At 37.9% G+C, this 15,315-nt stretch overlaps 1 protein-coding gene across 1 annotated transcript in view; it reads right to left on the reverse strand.

Moving 5' to 3' along the window:
• Positions 1-211: 211 nt before the first annotated feature.
• Positions 212-15,315, reverse strand: part of BMP5 (bone morphogenetic protein 5) — a 139,100-nt gene continuing 123,996 nt past the window's right edge. Inside the window, exons 4-7 of the mRNA XM_075864140.1 lie at positions 8,536-8,733; positions 7,926-8,002; positions 7,241-7,351; positions 212-533 (exon numbers count right to left, since the gene is read on the reverse strand). Of these exons, the coding sequence (XP_075720255.1) occupies positions 384-533; positions 7,241-7,351; positions 7,926-8,002; positions 8,536-8,733 (536 nt within the window). The 3' untranslated portion in view covers positions 212-383. The remainder of the gene's footprint in view (positions 534-7,240; positions 7,352-7,925; positions 8,003-8,535; positions 8,734-15,315) is intronic.

Raw genomic sequence — 15,315 nt, forward strand, 5'->3', positions numbered from 1 at the left:
CATTGTACAGCGAATCTGGCACTGCGTACTGCTTTTCATCATAAATGGAAACCAGGATGAAGATGTCAACAAGCCTTATATAGTGATCATTAAATAGTATATATCTCAGGAAAACACAAATGCTTATTTCTGAAATTAAAATTTTATTTTAACATGACTTAAATAAAATGTTGATGTTTCATATAAATTGTGTAAAACAGATTCTGTCACATTTAATGAATGCAATTTTATATCAAAATAAATTACAAAATTCTAATATATACATAAAGCTGTACATGTGAATCATGATGTATATTAGAAATGTGTTTACTCTCCTAGCTAGTTTTCTGCATGGAAATATGTTGCCTATAATGTTGTAAAGAAAACTTTTTTTTGTTTTTTATTTAATGACATCCACATGACCTTACAACCATATTTCTATATTTTTTTAAAATAACATTGGAGCTATCATCAAAGTACAAAACAGAGATGGCATTGAGCTTTGTTGGCGCACAGCATGGCTTGGGGACATGGTCAGGAAACATGAGGTGGACCTGCAAAAAGAAAAAAGAAAAAAAGAAAAATAAATAAAAAAACAAAATTACTAATAATCATGATAAATCTTTTACATATAAAGAGCACTACAAGTGCTATCAATAAAGTACAAGTCAATCTTATTCTTTCAACTGAGTCTGATCTAGTTAGCAAAGAAGTAGTCAATGTGTGGCAAACCGTGAACACGCTTAGGCTATGTTCACACTGAGTTTTTTGCAGGCGGAATTTCTGCCTCAAAATTCCATTTGGAAGTTTGAGGCAGATTTTCCTCTCCCTGCACACCGATTTTCGCGGCGTTTTTCGTCCGTGGCCATTGAGCGCCGCGGGCATAAAACGCCGCGATATACGCTTTCTCTGCCTCCCATTGAAGTCAATTGGAGGTCAGAGGCGTAAAAGCCCGAAGATAGGGCATGTCGCTTCTTATTCCCGCGAGGCGGTTTTACCACTTGCGAGAGAAAACCGCCCCCGCCTCCCATTGAACTCAACGGGAGGCGTTTTCGGGCCTTTTTTGACGAGTTATTTGACGCGGTTTCCGCATCAAAAAACTTGTCAAAAAACTCAGTGTGAACCCAGCGTTATACTTCCATTGCACATCAGATTTTAGGAAAAATCTAGATTTACCAATAATCACAAAATTATAGTTTGTTTAGTGTATATTATAGGTGAGTCCAGTGGATTCTGGCCTTTTTACCCTAAGTGGAAACTCTAGAAATAGTTTTCCCATCTCAGACTATCCCATTCTAAGCCAGCTCTGTGTTCTGACACAGAGTGGTTGACTACTTTGCTTGCCCATATGCCAAACATATTCATGTAGTGTGAGAGCTATTTTCTGTCCCTACCGTATATCGCTCCTGTAGTCTTCCAAGGAACTCAATGCAATGAAGGGAGTTAAAGGGGTTTTCCAGCCCTGAAAAATTGATGGCCTATCTTCTGGATAGGCCATCAATACCTGATCAGTGGGGGTCCAACTCCCGGCATCCTGGCCGATCATCTGTTTTGAGGGAGCAAATGCTTCACCTTCATTTCAAACTGCTCGTTCTGTTAATCACCGAAACACTTGTATTTCCTGTTCACATTATTACAGCCTTCTTCTATTCAAGTGAATTTCCAGAATTTCCAAATATGGCAAATTGTAGACAGAGGCCTTGAGGCCAACTACAGGCCTCTAAAATATCCTGTCAGTACTCCGCTATTGGCGAGGGATGGTCTACAGGAGGGATTTTGAAATCTTAAAGCTATCCAGTCAATGCAATAGCATCACTGCAGAATTATCAATCTAGTTCTAAAAAATATTATTTTTACTTTAGCAATTATATCTGAAGTTTGGAACTAGCTTACTATACATTCTATATCAACGCATAAAAATAATGTTTTATTTAATTTCTAAGGTATGTTTATAATCATAATACACAAAAATGGGACAAAATACTCATGTAAATATATAAAGGTTTTGCTGCAATCAACAACCATGCTTTCTTTATTAAAATAAGCCAATCTTATAAATGTTCTATGTACTGCCTTCATGGAAAATTGTATCAAGGTTCAAATCAATGAGAAAAAAAAGGTAAATCACATCAAAAGTGTGAGTGATGCTTTTGTTTAATTAAAAAAAAAAAAAACACAACTCTAATTCACCCACATTTTTACAATTCTTTCCAGTGAAGTGTTTTTTTATTTTTTATTTAAAGGTTTTATTTATAAATGTTTCCAGAACGACAAGAAACAGTAGAATACAAAGAAAACATACATCATAAACACAAGTGCTCGCTATACAAGAAGCATTAGTAATGCACGCACCTGAGAAAATATAAGAGAACAGGAGACATTCCAGTATACGTATCATAAGCCTGAGCGGACAGAATTAACAGGAGAAATCAGTCATATAATGTTAGTGTTGCACCCAGTGACGTAGCTGGAAGCTCAAACTATCACTCCACAAACTAGGCACCCTCTATATTTATGCCCTTGGTTTCACCCTGCCAAAATGAGTGCTTGCCAAACATAAATTACTCACACATACAAATGCGTCCTCCCCTACCCCAATCCCCTGCACGACCACCGCTTTAGTGATTAGTATACAGATAATTAATGAAATACAGTATAAGAACAACAAACAGATATGTGCACCGTTACCTTTGCTTGAATTTGTTAAAGGACTCCACGTTCTCATGAAACAAATTCAATACAATATCGCGACATGTCAGCAAAACACTTGACAGACCGCAATTCACATTACAAATGCTGGGTGGTTACGCATAGCCACATAGAGCATAAACGTCTCGTAACAGAGTAACGCATAATCATCTTTTCTTTCAACGCTCATCATTGTTACATAGTTAGTATAGTGGAAAAAAAGACATATGTCCATCAAGTTCAACCAAGAGATGGGAGAAAGTACAGGGATGAAATAAGAATTCTACACATTGACATAGGAGCTGATGTTTTTTCACTCTAGGAAATTATCTAAGCCTTTTTTAAAGCCATCTACTGTCCCTGCTGTGACCATCTCCTGCGGTAGACTATTCCATAGATTCACAGTAAAGAAGGCTTGTCGCCTCTGCAGGTTGAACCTTTTTTTCTCCAGACGGAGGGAGTGCCCCCTTGTTTTTTGAGGGGGTTTTACATTGAACAGGATTTCAACATATATTTTGTATGTGCCATTAATATATTTATATAAATTAATCATGTCCCCCCTTCGTCGTCTCTTTTCAAGGCTAAATAGCTTTAATTCTTTTAATCTTTCCTCATAACTTAGATTCTACATATTAGTTAGTTTATTAGTTTCGTTGCTTTTCTTTGTATTTTTTCCAACTCCAGGGCATCCTTTCTATGAACTGGAGCCCAGAACTGAACTGTATATTCTAGATGGCACCGCACTAATGCATTGTAAAGCGGTAATGTTATATCCCTGTCCCGCGAGTCCATGCCTCTTTTAATACACAACATCTTGCACAACACATCTCAGGATATGTTGAGATAAGAGGAAAGGTAAGGAAAGACACCTCTGTAAGCAAACTGCAGAAGGGATTTATTAAATTGTCTCCTTACATTTTACCAATCTAGACCATATTTTCGAACATTTTGGGGGACATTTCCTGTTTGCAAACAGACTCTTGTAAAGTGGGACACAGGTATTAGGTGGACACAACCAAAAGGCCAATGCAGGGGTTTTAGTCGTTTTAGCAGGCTATAATAATTATTTTACGGGCACAACAGAACATAAATTGGAAAAACAATCTGTCATGTGTTCTTTGTACTATACTGTCTATTATCCCGAGAAGACACACCTGTGGGGAAAGATTCTGGGAAAGTCAAAGGAGGGACTTTAAAAATGGCATTACACCAGTTTTCTGGTTTTAAAAAGTCACAAACTATGGAGCACAGCATATTTGCACAATAATTTGCCATTTTTTGCTCTCATTACTTTTAAAAATGTTTGTCAGTCTTAGTATAAGAGGCCATCCACAGACCAAAAAATGTAGAATAATATACACCAGAAATTAGCGTAATTTATCATGGAAATCTACACCAGCACGTGGTTGGCATAGATTTCAGTTTCTGGCGCACAGATAGCTTAAGAATAAATCTATTAAGATGCGAGAGCCTCTTTATAAATTAGTCGCTTCTCACTCCTGCGGACTTCAGACTAAGACTGGCCTATGAAATACCAGTCTTAGTGAATGTGCCCCAAAGTTTTCATGTATAGTGAGTAGTTTGACTAAGGGTATGTTCACACGCAGTGGTTTCAGACGTAATTCGGGCGTTTTATGCCTCGAATTACGCCTGAAAAATGCCCCTAATACGCCTACAAACATCTGCCCATTGCTTTCAATGGGAATGACGATGTTCTGTTCCCACGAGCCTTAATTTTACGCATCGCTGTCAAAATACGGCGCGTAAAATGACGGCTCGTCAAAAGAAGTGCAGGATACTTGGAACTTGGGACGTTTTTGGAGGCGTTTTTCATTGACTCCATTGAAAAACAGCTCCAATAACGGCCGTAAAATATGCCGCAAAAAACACGAGTGTTTAAAAAACGTCTGAAAATCAGGAGCTGTTTTTGCCTGAAAACAGCTCCGTATTTTCAGACGTTTTTGCTCACTGCGTGTGAACATACCCTAAGGGTCCTTTTACATCAGCCAAAATGGACAGTAACAACGAACGCCGATCAACAGGGAAGTTTGCTGAATTTTGTTTGTTTGCTCATTTCACAAGGAGCTATGATCAGTAATGTATGGGAAAGCAATCGTTACTACAATCGCTCATTCCCATGCATTCCCATCATGTTGGCAGCACATCTCTCCACACAGGGGGATGTGCTGCTGGCAATGATAATATTTTGTGATGCATAAACTATACGATCAGCCGATGAACGAGCGTTTGCTCTATTATTGGCTCGTGTAAAAGGGCCTTAAGAAGAGACACAGAATAGTGCTTGAACGTGCTGGGATAACAATCAGCTGATAACAGAGCAAGTGAATTGTGGTTAGATGGGTTTACTTTTAAATGCACCTACAATGATAGCAGTAAGAAAAAGAATCAGCTGCAACCGGGTGATGATAGTGATGATGATCTACTCTACGACAAAGTGGAGGGGGAGAGGGAAAGTAAATTTAGAGCCAGGGGCTGTGTAGATAGCATGAACACTATCTACACATTACTGTGTCTGCAAAATGAGAGGTTAGGTGATTATTAGGAATAAAGGAAGGGGAGCTTTTAGTTACTGAAAGACGCTGAAGAACAGGACACGGATTTGATGTAGCCAATACTGTGCACAGGAGCACACCTGAAGTCTCAAAGACCTGCCCATTATTTCCTGTATTCTGTCTCAACGACTTTGCTACTAGAAATGGAGAAAACATAGCAACAGGCAGTGGTCGACTATTTAGGAGAAAATGACAGGGCTTATGGGCTGTTTTAATGTGGTAAAAATTATTTTTGTCAATGTGCAGTGACCATTTAAAGGGGATGTCAGAGTGTTTTACAAATAAAATTAATTGCAGTAAAGGTTGCTCAACTGTTAAATCCCTTGTCGCTCCAGCGCCGGTGCTCTGATGGACATACACGGACAGTGACGTCTGGGGCTCCTCCTGGAGGTGGCACTATCTTAAAGGGGCACTGTCTAAATGGGCACTGAGGACGTATATAAGGGCACCATCTACAGTGGACACTGTGGCGCTATCTACATGGGCACTGTGTGTGGCACTATCTACATGGGCACTGTGGCACTATCTACATGGGCACTGGCACTTTATATGTGGTCACTGGTACTAGGGGAAGCTAAGGGGGCATTATACTGTATGGGGGCAGTAAAGGCGGCATTATACTGAATGGGGCAGATATGGAGCATTATACTGTGTGGGGGCATTATACTGTATGGTGGCAGCTAAGGGGAATTATACTTTATGGGGGAAGCTATAGGGGCATTATACTGTATGGGGAAGTTATAGGGGTATTATACTGTATGGGGCAGCTGTGGGGGCATTATGCCGTATGGGGTCAGCTTTGGGGCATTATACTGTATAAGGGCAGCTATGGGGGCATTATACTGTATGGGGCAACTATGGGGGAATTATGCTATATGGGGCAGCTATGGGGCATTATTCTGTATGAGGGCAGCTATGGGGCATTATACTGCGATACTCTAATTTAGAGAAAAAGAGTGACAAGGAGACGGTGCCAAATTGAGTTTGCAGAGCATGCGATATTTGGAAATAGTAAAAATGATCTTGTAAAACCGTGAGGGAATGGAAGCACCTATTATCAGGAAATATTTGAGCCTAGAAATGTATGCACTTTCCTGCTTAGAACGACACCCCAGAAAGATCATATAAATGAATAATTGAGGATTATACCAGAAAGGTGGGGACTGGAACCCACCTTTGGCATCCATAACTCCATACATACTTCAAACAATTGACCATACCCGGTTTTGAGGGGTGGAAGTACAGAGCTTGGAGACTTAGAACAGTAGAGTAGGCCTGTTAAACTTTGATATGAACCAAACAATATTCCTGCAAGTTCATTGGCTACGTTGCTGAGGTCAATATCTTTACACCAATGGGCATACATCAATTGTGAGACTATAATATGTAAAAATTAATTTGGGGCCGCCAATTGGCCTCAGTGCTTGGGTGCCTCGAGAGCATCTAGACTAAAACGAGGTGTTTGTCCCTGCCCATAAAGGTTTCTAAGAACACAATTCAGAAACAACATCACAAGAGCTTGACACAATCGTTTTAAACAAATAAATATGTCCCAGAAGCGTAAGAGATAAATGGTGCCAGGATTTTAATTTTGTCTCAGCGGATGCTAATAATGGTTCAATAATAAGACCAGGGAATTAACCAACCTGTGGTGAAATTATGACTCATATGTATTTCATCTGGGCTACAACTTGGAGGTACACTGGCAGTGGTGACCCCTGGCGATAATGTGAACTGAGGGGGAACAGAGCTCATTTTCCCTAATGTAGCTTGCAGCCTAAGAAGGTACCAAACTCCTCTACTAGTTAGAGCAAAGAAGCCAGAGAATGACCATTAATGGAAAGGTACACCAAAGGATCGATCTACTGAAGTGTTTTAATTTAAAAAAAAAATTGTGCACATTTACAAGCTACAGTAATGAACCTTGTGAACACTGTGCTGCAAAACTGCGTATTTTCTCTCGAAGTCTAATTTTTTCTGAACGTTTTAGATTTACTCACCAAAGTTTGCACTATGGCATGGTTTGTTGCGTTCATGTGAGCATTAAGTGGAAATGAGCATTCCCCATCACAATAGAAAGCCGCATAACCCTCTGGAGCTATTATCCAATCCTATGACAAAACATAAACAACAAAAATATTCTTTAAAAAAAAAAAGCCACCATTGTTCTTGCTTAAATAAAAAAAAGCCTTGTCTTAATAAATGAGAATTTTAAGTGAAAGTTCACCATAAAACATCTTATTACATGTTACTGAGACATGAGTGATGTTGGTGACCCCCTGGGCCCCTCAATTGCTAGAACAAAGTGGTTGTGGCGCTTCTCTGAGTGTCATGCACCTTTACCTTCTGACTCCGAGATCTTCAGATCTCCCTTTCCCATCTACGGCAATGGAATTGCATGTGCATTAGAGTCCCGATGACAAAATCATTAAATGTGTGGTGACTAATTGAGGATCTTGTATCTTTTTCTATCTGACCCCAATTTTAACTGAATAATATCACTGCATCTAAAAGGGGACTGAAAACATAATAGGTGAGATTTATCAAAACTGGTGCAAAGGAATAGTGGAGTAGTTGCTTATGGCAAGCATCAGTTTGCTGATTTCTTTTTTTAAAGGGCCTCAGATAAATAAAAGGTGTAATCTGGTTGGCTGCTACAACAAATCTCCAATATAATATACTTACCTGCCAGCCCAAGTCACGAAAGCTAACATAGAGCTCATGTTTTTTACACGCTTGCTTCTGTTCACTAGTGTTGTAATCTGCGTAGAGACATAACAAAAATCACTCCTTAGGAAAGTTCAAGTTTGCCTTTATGTACTGTTTTTTGTTGCCAGTTAATTCTAATATGCATTTGTGTTACTCTTTAAAATATTGTATTGATGTTAAAAACATTTTGGAACCTTATTCAACTTTCGCTTCTACCGTATATATTTACACTTCCATCAAACCTTTAAGGATCCATATTATGTGATGATCATGTGTTATATTAGCACTTTCGATAATGCATTGTCCATTATGGTATATGCTGTAACTAAATAAACATAAAATATAAATGAGTTCAACTTAACTTGTGCAGAAGCCAATGCAAATGATTAATATATCTACATTACTAAAGAATCATGTGATAAAACGTGTGTACCTTCTAAGCTACTAACCAGTATATAAAATAGCTGCACAGATAGAGACACAAGTAAAAGGGTGAGTCTGCATTAAATCTGCTGTTATCTGTGACAGACTGCTATTGGCTATGAACATATGTTACTTGAGAAACTGTCAGCGATATAGTCCTTGCCTGCATTGGTGGGCATCTTCGATGCATCATGTTGAGCTGCAGACTTATTCTTGTCTTGTTTTTTTCTTTTTGTATTTGCAGCTCTGACTGAGCGGAGAAGAACTTCACTTGCCTTGAAGAAAGCAACTAGAAAAGGCTGCTTTGACTGAGGGCCTTGTCTGCCAACAAGACCCACTGACTTCACATTGACACTCCTACCTGAAAAGAATATAAAAATAACAATTATTGTAGGTAGGCACAATGATGAAGTGAATAAGTTCATAAAATAACCAATCATGAACATGGTAAAGTCATATGAATTTGGATACAGAGGTATAGTATGGAATCGCCTATAGGAGCCTATGGGCGCTTCTGGAATTTTGGACGGCTGTATCCAAAGTCATCGGATCCGTATTTGCGGACAGTAAAAATCCTTACGGTTGTGTGCATGAGGCCTAAGATAGCTGTCGGCCGAACGTTCATTTAGTCACCCACCATACTTTTTTCCCCTGGGTGATCAAACACTGGCAGAGGTGAATAGAGGCAGTTTATTTCTCTCCCCCATTAAATCCAGCTATCCAGCTGATCCTATCATACATGTTTATGGAGTTTAGAAAAGACACTGTCGATATAGACAGAGATACTGAGTAGCTGAACAAGTTTTTGACTGAAAGTTGCAGTATCTACTGTGTATGATCGGTTTTGTCTTTAGGATCCCATCAGCAATGAGGATTTATTTCCTTAGAGAGAACTAGGTGAACCACTGACATACAGGATAGCCATGTAAATAATCTTATTTTGCTTTTTTGGTTGTTCGGTCACGGAGTATTACCTGAAATATACCTACAATCCTGCCAGTCCTCCCTAGGAAAAGTCAGTATTCTAGTATATATGTTCCTGGTTAGATTTTTTTGGTTCTAGTAAATGTCTATATGCATACTGCACATTGTGCAATATTAATATTTAACATGTATCAATTTCTTAACTACATTGTGGTTCTCCAAAAAGTAATGACCTGAAAGATAAAACAACAGTCGCATCTCTGAGCAAAAAAAAAATTCAAAAATATGTGCCACTTTCCGTTCCCCACAAAGCAGTTAAGAAATATGTAGCTCTCAGAGCAAGGGTGACCCTTCTAGTCGAATGGAAATGGAAATATGGCGAATCATATCATGGTGCTTGATATATGGAGCACAAAATGCATTTATTGGGGATATTTGTACAGAAATGCTATAAGCAAACGTATATAAATATTCATGTGGTATAAAATGCTCTTTTACTCTACTTTATACATTCACAGCTGGTTTGGTTAACTATACAATAAGCTGAATTTACCTCGCAATGCACCACATGTATAAACACATTTATCCTTGCATGAATTCTGCTAAATGAAATGTAAAAGCCGCTACATTACATTCTAACACCGAGCATACAAGACAATTATGTTTAATGGAGCTGAAAAAAGTAATTGACAGTGATTGTCTTTACTTGGTTGTTTGTTTCTAGAATAAACCGCTGCTTCAGTAAGATTTTCTGTATGTAGACGTGTGTGTGTATCATACATGCATAAGTATATACTTGTTTGATTTCATCTATCTCCTGATCCTTCCATCTTTATAATTCTGTCTTTTTTTTTTGTTGATGCTTTTACAGCATCAAGACATTGAAAATATTTAAAAAGTATTTCCAACAATATCAATTTTAATATGTGCTAGGGGAGGGAATTATGTTGTTCCTTTCTCCTACCTGCACTGCTAACAAGAAGTAGTAGGATTTTTAGTGGATTTTGACATCACTATTGAATTCAATGGGAAAAATCCGCAACAAATCTGTGAACTTTCCACAGCAGGAATTGACATGCTGCTGATTTAAAAATCTGCCTGGCACGTCTGCGTGCAAAATTTCTGCAGCGGTTGGATGAGATTTGTTAATGTCTTGTCCACTTTGCTGTATTAAGCTGTGGATTTTCCATCCGCAAATCCGGACGGAAAATCTGCAGCATTTCCGCTATGTGTGAACGTGGCCTAAGAAGCAGACAGTATAGTTGCCACAGTTTTCTGACTAACATATAGATTACTCTACCATTAGGGCTTTGAATTCAGTTGAGATTAGTTTATTAACATGAACATAAGTTGCTAGTCTTTAAACTTAAATATCCTTCAAGAACCAGAGATCAGATATTAAGGACTCAGTCAAAGAAACACATTTTTGTTTTTTGATGTCATTCCTAATTTTTACAAATGTCATATCAATTATTTTCATTAAGATAGATGAAACTAAAAATAACAAGGTTAAGTTAAATTGCCTTCACAAGTTGTATGTCTTTCAGGCATGTTACAAAGTTATGCGTTTGCATTTATCTTGTTAGATTACACTTGTACCTCTCTCTGGAACAAAAGAAAAATATAACAAGTCACTTAGATTGCATCAGGGACGGTCTCTACAAATAAACCTGTTCTTTTTTGGCAGCTCGAATAACTTTGTGTGTCCGCATGAAACACAGACAGTGTCATGTGAAGCTGTGCAGCTGTTCTAGACAGGAGTGCAACGCAGAGGTCCTTTTAAAACCCAAGGTAGCTGGAGTAAGCTATGTACCATTCTGGGCAATATCAGTGTCCTCAAAAGTTGTTCTAAAACATATTGAAAAAAATGTGTTTAATATTACAGATAGCTATCATTGCAGTAATACAATGGAAAATCGCCACAAGCTCTACTAGTGGGCATCTGCATCCCAAATGTGAAACAATATTAAATAAAATCCTTGTAGAGACAGGACTCACAAGTAATCATAGATGTAAGTCTTAAACAAATAACCATCCAGGTTTTGCTTTAAAATAAAAACTTACAGTGGCTGTGTGCCAGATTCTATATTTCTTAGAAAAAAGCCTATCACTGGCATAAATGAAAGAGGCAGCTTGATTTGAGGTTAAAGCCGTTTTCATTCTACTTCCACTGTAACAAATGTATTAATTCAGCTCAGACTTCCTCCTTCTGGCAGCCTTATTGCTGTAAAAAGAAAAATTAAGAGTGCTAGCCAAATACCATACCTTGAACTGACCTACTTCAATACATGAACACTTATACAACGTGTTTATTCAGGTGTTTAGCACTTGAAATTGGTTTAAGATGTAGATGGTCAGACAGGGTATTGCAATACCACCCAGGGAATGCAAAGGGTTAAGCCACTAAGTTTCGGACACTTTAAGGGACTATTTAATTGCTGCTATTTAATTCATTATAGTACAAACTCAGATACTAGAGAAGTAAATATTGCAAGTTTAAAAAATTACGTTTTTACTAACCTATTGTACTTTAAAATTAGAAACATAAAATTAAATCTTTATTTGACCATCCACGTCCCACTTTTCACTTATGTATAATTAAACTTCAAAGATCCATATGTCGACGATTGGTGGTGTAGTTAAAGGTGAAGGTTCTTTGCAGGTTAGTAAGGTTCTTCACAAAACCATTTTTATGGAATTTACATTGTGCATAAGAGCACCATGCTCCAAACTATAGCTACGTAGTCGATGGGACTCAATTATCTAGTACGTCATTGTATATTAAACCACTGATTTCCTTCGGTTGGGAGGCCTTGTCCAAACCATGAAATATATCCCCAGACCAATTATTCTTCCTTCAGCATACTATGCAGTTAGCATTATGCACCCGCCATCCTATAAAACTCCAGAGAATGTATTTCTGCTGCTTCATTCCAGCTTGACACCACTGAAGCCGATGCTTGGCTTCTTTGTGGGTTATTGAGATTTTTTCCCGGAGGCAGTTTGAAAATTGGTGGTGTCTCTTGCAAGCTTTAGGAGCTACATGTTTCAGCACTTGGCAGTTCCATTATATGAGCTTGTGTGGCCTACCACCATGTAGGTAAGCCATTGTTGGTCTTAGATGGATGTTACTATTTTATAATAGAAGTCATAAAAGCAAGGCAGAAATTTGATAAACTAAGAGCTGGAAATGTGGAATCCTAGAAAATGCTCCCTTTATTATTTAGAACATTCCTGTAACTAAAGAGAGAAGTTGGAAGTATTCTGAGCAGCTTTCTTGTAAGCCCTCAGCCGACACAGCATGCATCTTCTGTTCCATAGATAGAATTCAAGCTGCTGTAAAGAGCAGCTTGTATTCCGCTGATGGATTCATAGAGTAAAAGGGGGATTTGAATTCTCTCGCAAATTCACGATTCCAAAAAAATCAAATAAACATGAGAATAACTTTTTATGCAATTGTCTAATATATTAGTTTAGGTTCAACAAAAGTAGATGTCCATCATCTGTCCATATGTATTAAGAGGTTGACTTATAGACGGTTGGGGGCTTTTTTAGGAGCAGCAAAGCTGCTATCTGCCCTGGCTATTAATCCCAATGCTATCTTAATGTGAGATCCCTTTATTAGCCTAAAGACATAGAAGACCCAGATGTTTTTCTTTTATAAAGAATATGTTTGCCAAGTTCTACAACTAAAGGTGGTGATGACAACTTCTAAATAGAAACCATGAGGAGCACAAGGGCTGCAGGCCAATTTTTTTTATGAAGGTCCCAAGAACAACACCTTTAACTCTTTTTGTGTTAAGGAACAACTATGAAGTATTGGCTGCTTCCAAAGAGAATGTTTGTAATTTCCAAAGGGTCCACATGACAACATATTGCCAGACAGTTTTTGGCAATCAGAAGTTTAATGGCACACAGAATATATCAAGTATTTTCTCACATGCGTCCTAAACACATTGTAACATTAGAGTTCAATATTGGTAAGTTGTTTTACATGCTGTTTGATGAGATTATATATAACTGAATGATGGCTTTATACAAAAGATATGTTACTTGTCCTTGTCTAGTTTATCGTAAATTGACTAATTCTGAATCTATAATCGGGGCTTTTGAACACTTTCAGATAAAATTGCTGCAGACATATATAAGATTCTAGATTTTATACAAAAAATTGTATATTTCACTGCTGAAATTCAGTAGAACAATGCCAGCAATTAAAATACTTTATTCCATATGGAGAATTAAAATTGAATTACAGTTATTTTTATGCTGTGAATATAGAAAACTACTATAGTTCTTAGTGCTCACCAGTTCAGTATTTTATACTCTCATATGAACAAATTGGTTTGTAGAATTTGCTATTAAAACTGATAAACTCTTCATTTTGATTGATAAATAGCTGGTCCACTGAAAAAAAAAAAAAGTTATATTTTGCTTACTTGCTTCATCTTAAGTTATAAATTCTACTATGGGGGACGTTCTCAGATTGTAATATAGCAAGCATAATAATGGTGCATAGGTGGAATGAAAAAGTCAGAGGTAATGTTTACAATGTTTTCTGTACAAGATATCCTAATGATATCCAAATCTTGTTAATGATGTGGATTAAGAAAATCATTAGTATTGGGTTCCTATTTGGTCTTAAGAAATTGCTTAAATAGCAGCTTACTTATATACTATTGTTATGAATGGAACTTCTTCCATACCAACAGAAGCTGGGGATACAGCTGAAGGGTCTCATAAATGTCAATTTCCCTTTATATTGCCCGGAGAATTCATCAGCAAAGTTTAGATTGTTGTTTATGGCAGTCTTCAGTCTGTGATTGAACTATAGGCTGTTGCAAGCCATTGTGTCTGCTGTGGATTTGTATGAAATTCTAATGCTGGTAAAGAAAACAATTCAGAATGCAAAAAGTGAATCTACTCTTTAGAGTCAGTAACCGGACTAGACAATCATTCTTGGTCCCCCTTAGTAATAGAGTAAGAATAGAAGTAGACTAAGCATGCAGTCGCTGGTGACTGACTTCTCTAGCCTTTGCCCACTTGCCTGAATTACTTAGACTGTACTGACACATAAATACAAGGGTCTCAGACTAGCGCTTTTCCCATATTTCTACTGGATGAAAGAGGTAGTTTGACAGTCATGCTCACATCCAGCGATTACTGTCAAATTAGGCTCAGGTCTGTAGCTGCTAACTTGATCTTATAGAAGAAAAGCTGTCAGAGCTACTTGATATCAGCCTTGATATCAAAAGTCACAGGGTGAGGTCAAGTTCAGCGGCTAAATGGCGATATTCTACCTGTAAAAAAGCGGAATCACCATATTTTAATATATACAGAATATTGTGTGGAGACTTAGTCCTTCAAGTTGAAAGTCGTCTTTTTGCTTCACGTCAACGAAGTCTTGGCCAAGGTTCTGAGGATGCAAAAGAGCCTGGTCTTTTTTTGCATGAAATATTCCCTTTATTGTTACCGGCTTGGTTGCATTCAATGAATGGCTTTTCAGCGTATGCAGCACCTCTGGCAACTGAAACATGCTTAACATAGCTCTTGTGTCTAAGGCTGGGTTCACACAACCTATTTTCAGACGTAAACGAGGCGTATTATGCCTCGTTCTACGTCTGAAAATAGGGCTAAACTACGTTGGCAAACGACGACGCGTAAATTGACTGCCTCGGCAAAGAAGTGCAGGACACTTCTTTGCAACGTAATTTGAGCCATTCTTCATTGATGTCAATGAAGAGCAGCTCAAGATTACGGGCGTAAAAGTCTGAAACGACGCAGCTGTTTCCTCCTGAAAACAGTCTGTCTTTTCAGACGTAAAAAGACAGTTCCCGTGTGCACATACCCTTACACAACAACAGAAGGTGAGCAGCTTATATTAAAGGACCCTGATACCCCTTCTTTTGTTTAGAAATCAAAAGGAAATGTTCTGTCCTTTCTTCTTTTTTTAGCATGTCCAATTGCCAGTCACCATAACTTTAACTTGCATATAAAAGGATATGTTTTTAATAAGAAA

Source organism: Rhinoderma darwinii, chromosome 4, assembly GCF_050947455.1.
Source record: "Rhinoderma darwinii isolate aRhiDar2 chromosome 4, aRhiDar2.hap1, whole genome shotgun sequence".
Classification (NCBI taxonomy): domain Eukaryota; kingdom Metazoa; phylum Chordata; class Amphibia; order Anura; family Rhinodermatidae; genus Rhinoderma; species Rhinoderma darwinii.